General features: G+C 44.4%; 1 protein-coding gene across 1 annotated transcript in view; it reads right to left on the bottom strand.

The window, feature by feature from the left end:
* The window catches only part of LOC125955060 (dopamine receptor 2-like), a 14947-nt gene extending 14928 nt beyond the window's left edge, over positions 1–19 (bottom strand). The window contains exon 1 of the mRNA XM_049685905.1: positions 1–19. This exon is cut by the window's left edge and continues 988 nt beyond it. Coding sequence (XP_049541862.1) covers positions 1–19 — 19 coding nt within the window.
* Between the last annotated feature and the right edge of the window lie 7481 nt (positions 20–7500).

The following is a 7500-nucleotide window of genomic DNA, read 5'->3' as shown; positions in this document are numbered from 1 at the left end:
GCTCGGTTGCATTATTCATCGCTCCTTCACTCCGCGACTCGATCGACCCGGTTTCCTGGCCCCCGTCCAGACACGCACACACACACACACCTTGTTTCCAACACTCACAGAGACACACACTCGCGAAGGCGCGCGCGCGCGCACACGAAACACCTTGGTCTTGGTCCTTCCTTTTTAACAGCGTGAGGCGCGCGCGCACACACACACACACGCGCGCACCCGTCTAGAGTCGTCTCGGCGGTTTAGGTGCTTCTGCTGCTGTCACTCCTGCTCCTGCTGCTACTGCTGCTGCTGGAGTCCTGGCAGCTCTGGCCAGACCGAGGTCCGGTTCCGGGTCTGGACATCTCACTGGACCACGGCTCGGAAGGACGGCGCAACAACAGTGGTCCGGCAACGGCATCCTCCATTGGGGGGGCACTTCACTGCCCAGAGGCTCCGTTCCACGACGTGCACCGGAACCTTCCACTAACTGCTGATTGCATACTACGCACTCTATTCACTCTCTGTATGCATGTGTGTATGTGTGTATGTTTTCGTTTTTGGAGTTCTTTTGGGGGCACGAACTGTAAAACAGAGAGAAAGAGAGAGAGAGAGAGAAAGAGAAAGAGAGTAAGAGAAGGATACTTAATGGGGGGGCTTCGGTATTTTATTTTAATTCTTCGCATTTACTTTTTACAATTTTTTATTAGTGCTTATCCTTTCAAGAGTATTGTGTAAAATTTTGGGATCAATCGAAGCAAAACTGACGAAGATATTGATTTTTGAAAAACAGAGTTTCATACAAGGCTCAATGCATCTCGCAAGTTTGAATTTTCGATTCCCAAAACCTACGTTTTCAAAGTCGCTGCCCATCGTAGCATAAAAACTACTGGACCGATCGATTTGAAATTTCGAACACATAATCTGTACACTATTTGCCAGGTAGCCCCGTCGAGTTTTTGTTAAAATTGTTGATACTTTTTGTTAAATAATTTTTTGAATTATGTAAAGTGTCGTTTTTTGAAGCAACATTGGAAAAAGCAGCACTTTTTCAACTTCAAAAATTAGCCAAAAATCAAAAAATAGGAAATTTAACAAAAACTCAACGGAGCTACCTGGATAAACTTATAATCTACCAAAAAAACATTCATTTGTATATTTCTGGTGACCCAGCAAGTGGTTACGATGGGCACCGCAAAAAGTATATTTTTGCAAACTTGCCTTTCTAGATTGAATGCCATGACCGTAGTTTTGAACAAATCTCCCCCAAAATAGAGCCAATTATGCTTGAGAAGTTGTAGTTTAATATGAGATTATTTTGAAAAATTAAAGTTGAGTGGTTTCTTCACTAAAAATCGTCAAAAATAACCCTGTTTTTGACTCGAAATAACAAAAGCCCCCCTTAATTGTACAGCGACAACGGCACAAAGCTCAGAAACAGAGAGAGAGAGAGAGAGAGAGAGAGAGAGAGAGAGAGAGAGAGAGAGAGAGAGAGAGAGACAGAGAGAAAGACATCATCTCTTTCTTTTCGCTTTTTTGATCATAAAGCTTGGAACAGTTAATACTTCGCCGCACAAAATAGGTCATATCTCAGCCAAAAAATGACGTACAAAGAAAAGAAAGGTGTCATTTTGTAGGTTTTCTTATTGCCTTTAATAAGAAAATATTGATGCAAATTTTACATTAGTTTTTTATATGACTTTTTTAACTTTTACTTTGACATCACCCAAAAATTTTTTGCACAGTACTGTAGGTCACATCATTTGCCCTCCTGTTGCACATCACCCTCATTTCAGTTGGTTTTTAATACATTTCTGATATACTTTTTAAGTTTCCTTATGATAATTATCGAATAGAAATCGATGGAACGAAAATCGAGACATTTTTGTGTATTGATAGTTTTCCCTATGAAATCGATCTATTTGAATACAACAAATTAACGCCATACTTTCGGCCAAGAGCAGCTACCTAAATCATGCCAAACTTACGCAGGATCGTTTGGTGGACGAATCAAGAACAAAATCCTTTTCTGTAGGCACTCTTTTCTCGCACGAAATTTCGAATGAACGTTGCCCCAATGGTGAAAACATTTGATTTGTCGCCACAATGTCAAATCCCATGCCAAATCATTATCTTGCGGGCAAATTTATCTCTGTAAAGAAAACCAAACCCTTCCTAAACCATTCCCTTTATGATTGACAAAGTATTTTTTTTGCCCGGTTTTTTTTCTAAATGCAATTTTACGTTTGTTGCACCGTCCATCGAAATGCATGGTTTCAAATCGGTCAACACTTGTGCATACAGCTTCCCTGCACGGATTTGGGCAGTAAAGCTGTGCTCTAGGGTCCTATTTGGCTATTTTCTGGCATGATACGACCTTCAAACTTCTCTTAAACATATTTGTCGAACTGTTATGTCGACTGTCGTGAGTTTTTCTTGGTGGAATCACGCTGAGAGATCCCAGGAGTGTTGATTCACTTTTGTCTGCAGAATCGGGCATTCGTTACACTTTTCGGGTGTTTTATTTTCCTAGAATCAAGGTAAAAGTCCCCTGCTAAAGTCTACATATGGTATTTTGAGTTGAGTTTGAAAATTTCAAGACTTTCGCGGATTTTCCTCCAGCCAAATTGAATTTAAATATTGTGCAGATTTTCTTTTCGCCTTTCGCGTTCCATCGGCGATAACTTTGGAAGGTGTGGATCAATTTTGACAAAAAATTTACCACTAAATAAACAGACTACAATGATTAAAACGCTGTCAACGGAATGGCACCAAGTGACCACTAGGCGCGCTGCAATGATTAAACAAAAGCGGCCAAATATTAACTGTTCCAAGCTTTATATCGAGCGGTTCCAACTTAATCAGTAACAACAGCAGCAGCAGCAGCAGCAGCACAACCACCACCACCGTGGCCACCAGCGCCTATCACAGTGTGCCATGTCAATACACACAAACACACAGCACCGGAAACGGAGCCGACGGAGCCACGAGGCGGGCTCGATGATCCAATCAAACCGCGACCACTGTAAGCCGCATCCGCTGCAGTGTCCTTGCGCGTGGTTGTAAGTGTGTGTGTGTGTGTGTGTGTGTGTCGTTTGCTCCCTTTTACGCCACAGCTACTTAGTGGCAACCTTCTGCTTCTGACGCAGCAACTGACGATACGGTCAAGCGGAGAGGGGGTATTGGATTAAAGGGGAAGATGATGCTGGTGCTCAATAAAATTATAATTCGCCTCACCCGTCGCCCCGCCCCCCGTGATGGCTGGCGAACTGCTCCTTACGCGCTCACCTAACGGGGGGGCTCATCGCGGGCCACAAATCGCATTAACCCGCGCCACCCTTCCCTCCCTTTCCCGTCCCTTCCCTTTGGTATCCTTCAGCCTGCCTCAGCTACCATCTGGTTGGCCGATAAAAACTAGTTACCTGTAATCGAATAAGGCGTTCCTGCTTTGCTGCCAGCTGGCGCGCGCTCGCTCTCGAGAGAAGGAGAGAGAGAGAGAGAGAGCAAGCACGCGCGCGCCCCACAGAACCGGACGTCCGGACCACGGAGTCAAGGTCCACAAGGGAGAGCGACGACTGTTTTGAGGCCCAGGCGGGAAAAAAACCCGAGAATACAGCAGCATCATCGGACGCCTCGCATGCCACGCGGTAATAACATTTCGTCAATCGGTTTTCGAGAGCACCCTTTAAATCGGGGACGGAGTCCAGGCCGGGGACCGGCAGAAACCGGGCATCGACTTGATGGCAATCGCCGCGAAATGCCCGGGAGTCTCCGAAATTCGGATGCGCCGGTCAGAGTCACTCGGTCCACCTCCCCCGAAAATGGTACACAGTCCTTGAAGACTGTGGATCCAAATCCGGGAATGCTGCTGCACTGCAGCTTGCAAGTCACAGCCGCTCTTGTTCTCTCTCTCTCTCTCTCTCTCTGCTCAGTCCGGACATAATCAACCGTCAGGTAATACAACGTTGTTGGAACAAGTGTTTGCCAGTTTGCCTCCACCCCCAACACCCGGCCTACCCCACCCCTTTCTCCCTTGATTCCGCCAATGGCTGGCGGTAATATTGGAAAATGGTCGATACTTGGCCATAGTTCGCGTCATACGGACTCTTCAGCCCTGGTGCTTCAACCCAATCAAGCTGTGGAGTGGTGCCCCGAGGTTCGAGGACGACAAACTAATCTATTCCCATAGCCACACACACACACACACAGCCCCGCATCGTTTGGCATCGAGGCCAAAGTTTTACTCGGGCACCGGACTGTTTGCGGAAGCACCAGGAAGGACAGTTCCCGAGCACTTCCTTTCTCCCAAAAACCCCATCCCAAGAAGGCAAGCCAATGGAGGGGAGGTTGGGGGTTTTTTTTTCTCGTTGTTTTTTTGTTGTTGTGTTAGTTTCTACTAACGCTGATGATAGAGGTGTGTGTGTGTGTTTGTATGGGTAGTGAGGATTTATGGCCACCGAACAAGGACCGACACACACACAGACACCGTAACACTACGAGGTTTTGCGGCTGAAGGTGGCAGAACATACACTTGCTGCAGATTAGCATAAAGAGAGAGAGAGAGAGAGAAAGAGAGAGAGAGAGAGAGAGAGAGAGAGAGAGAAAGAGAGCGAGAGATAGGGTGAACGATCGAGAGCGATCGAAACTTTTGCAATCAGAGAGTGTGGGACCACAAGCCCTTACCGGGCATCGAAAATGGCCGCCGAAGAGGCAACTGTTGGTTGGTACTTTTGGGTGGTTTGGTGGCACCCGGGGGGTCGACACCCCGTATCGTCGTCGAGGATAATAATTTAATTTCCCTTTTTCCGGGTGCCTACAACGAGGGGAAAGGAATGCTGTGGAATGCTGAGAAGGGAGGAGAACCCCCCAGTAAACCCAGAACTATCCAACAACGACGTGTGACACGTTCACGTGACGCCTCGGTTCGCACGCACGCAAAACTTTCGACGTCACGCCGACCGTCGCCATGTTGTTGGGCAGCCCTTTTTTTCTTCTTTTTTTTTTGTAGAATGCCCGAACCAACCGAGAGCACCTACTACACGGATGGATTGTTCGAGTAACAACGGCAACAAATGACAAAAAGATGAAGCAAATTGCCTTCGTAGCAGCAGCAGCAGCAGCAGCAGCTGAGAAGCAACCTGCATACTGATGAGCGTCGCCATTGCTACGGGAAGGTGTTCGCTTTCGCTCCGATCCCCCCTCCCAGTGGCACGCGTTCTGCGAGAGTCTGGCTTCCCTTCTCCTTCCCTGCAAATTGATTGCAACAATTGTGCTGGTACTCGAAGTTACCCTAGCCCAAAGTCAATCCGTTCCACTTCTAGACAACGACAAACGTTTGCTGCTGTGCAACAAACAATGTATTGCGAACTACGGAATCCGTTCCGAGTTCGATATCCCTTTTTCCATCGACTATTTCAGTCGCATGAAGTACGAAAAGCGTGCCAAATAAAGTTGAGTCACCCGATACACAACATTGTATGGTATTGCTACTGTATAAAATACCATTGTATATTGTTTTCATTTCAAAATAATGTCAACCATTTTCAACTCCAACTTTTAACGGTACATTTGCCCATCTGTTAAGGGGGGGCTTCGGTATTTTATTTTAATTCTTCGCATTTACTTTTTACATTTTTTTTATGATTGCTTATCTTGTCAAGATTATTGTGTAATATTTTGGGATCAATCGAAGCAAAACTGACGAAGATATTGGTTTTTGAAAAACAGAGTTTCATACAAGGCTCAATGCATCTCGCAAGTTTGAATTTTCGATTCCCAAAACCTGCGTTTTCAAAGTCGGTGCCCATCGTAGCATGAAAACGACTGGACCGATGAAGTTTTGAACATATAATCAGTACACTATTTGCCAGGTAGCCCCGTCGAGATTTTATAAAAATTGTTGCTACTTTTTTAAATAATTTTTTTAATTATGTAAAGTGTCGTTTTTTGAATCAATATCGAAAAACCGGCACTTTTCAACTTCAAAAATCTGCCAAAAATCGAAAAATAGGAAATTTAACAATAACTTACGGGGCTACCTGGATAAACTCATAATCTAACAAAAGAATATTCATTTGTATATTTCTGATGACCTGATTCTGATATTTCAGTACGTGGCTACGATGGGCACCGCAAAAAGTACATTTTTGAAAACATGCCTTTCCAGTTTCTACGCCATGAATGTATTTTTGATCAAATCTTCCCCAAAATAGAACCAAATATTCTTGAAAAGTTGTAGTTAATATGACATTCACTTGAAAAAATAAAAATAAACGGTTTCTTCACTAAACATCGTCAAAAATTAGCCTGTTTTTGACCCGAAAAAACCAAAGCCCCCCCTTAAGACTCTATCGATGGTTTTTTTGCCGCCACAAATAATGGACTTGCGACTTGCCAGCTGATTCATTTCAAAAAAAGGGTTCTATGAACAACAGATCAGCAGCTTGAACAACCTTTATTTTGTTAGATGCTTAATGGCGGTAGAGCTCCGTTACATTTACCGATTAAAACCATCGATAGGGTCTCGAAAGAAGCGCTTGAGCTGTGCTCTGATGCACTGCTGAAATGGAGATAAAAAAACGCATTATTTGATGATTTTGAATTGAAAACAATACAACACTCAATACAATTCAATACATTATACGGTATAATACCCCGTTCTAACTACTTTATTTCTGGTGGGTCTTTTTAGAGTAAAAGTAAAAAGCAAAATAAAGTAGAACAAAAACAGAAGCCAATGATATGTGAATTTTAGTTTTAGCCTTAGGTTTTCTATGGAAAAATCAGCCAAAACGTCAAGTTCTTGCTGTGTGGGTAAACTGTTTTTCTCATTGTATGTGCGGGCATGAATCATGCCAGATGCCAGAAAGAAAACTAGAAAATAATCAAAAGCACAAAATGAAATAAATGTCATTCATTTATCTATAATATTTAGTCTTAGTTTATAAAAAAAAATGGAAAGGCAATTATTTTTGAAACCAACCTAAAAGTATCCCTTTTCGTTTGTGTATGGAATTGACGCACCAATTGGTCCACTTGGTTACTACAGACCGAACACCGCCAGCTGGTTGTGAGCCAGTGAGCGTGTATTGAAGGTTGCAGTGCAGTGCAGACCATGGCTGCATACATTACAACAATTCCTAATCCCAATACAATCGCTCAAGGATCGCACGCAAGATTAGCTGCGGATCCTCCGGACTCGTCAGATGCGGTCTACCACCTGTGTGTGTGTGTGTGTGTGTGCACGTGCGATATTTGAATACCCAATGTAAATAAGCACCACCAGAAGCACAACAAGGAAGCAGCCTCGTGGCCGTAATCCATAATAGTGCGCGCACACGGGCGCAACTCCAAGTGCCTCGTGCTGCCTCGCGCTAAAGCTGAAGAGCCGAGCTGAGCCCTTTGGAGCGTCCGGATCAGATCACGAACGAAAGTGTGCTCGAAAGCTGGTATTTTTATGGCGAACGACGACGGCGAAAGCGATGCAGGAAAGGAGCAGGAGGAGTCCCTTTGGGGTGGCAT

The sequence above is a fragment of the Anopheles darlingi genome, chromosome X (assembly GCF_943734745.1).
Source record: "Anopheles darlingi chromosome X, idAnoDarlMG_H_01, whole genome shotgun sequence".
Classification (NCBI taxonomy): Eukaryota; Metazoa; Arthropoda; class Insecta; order Diptera; family Culicidae; genus Anopheles; species Anopheles darlingi.
The sequence above is the reverse complement of the archived record's forward strand: the minus strand, read 5'-3'. Positions and strand labels throughout refer to the sequence as shown.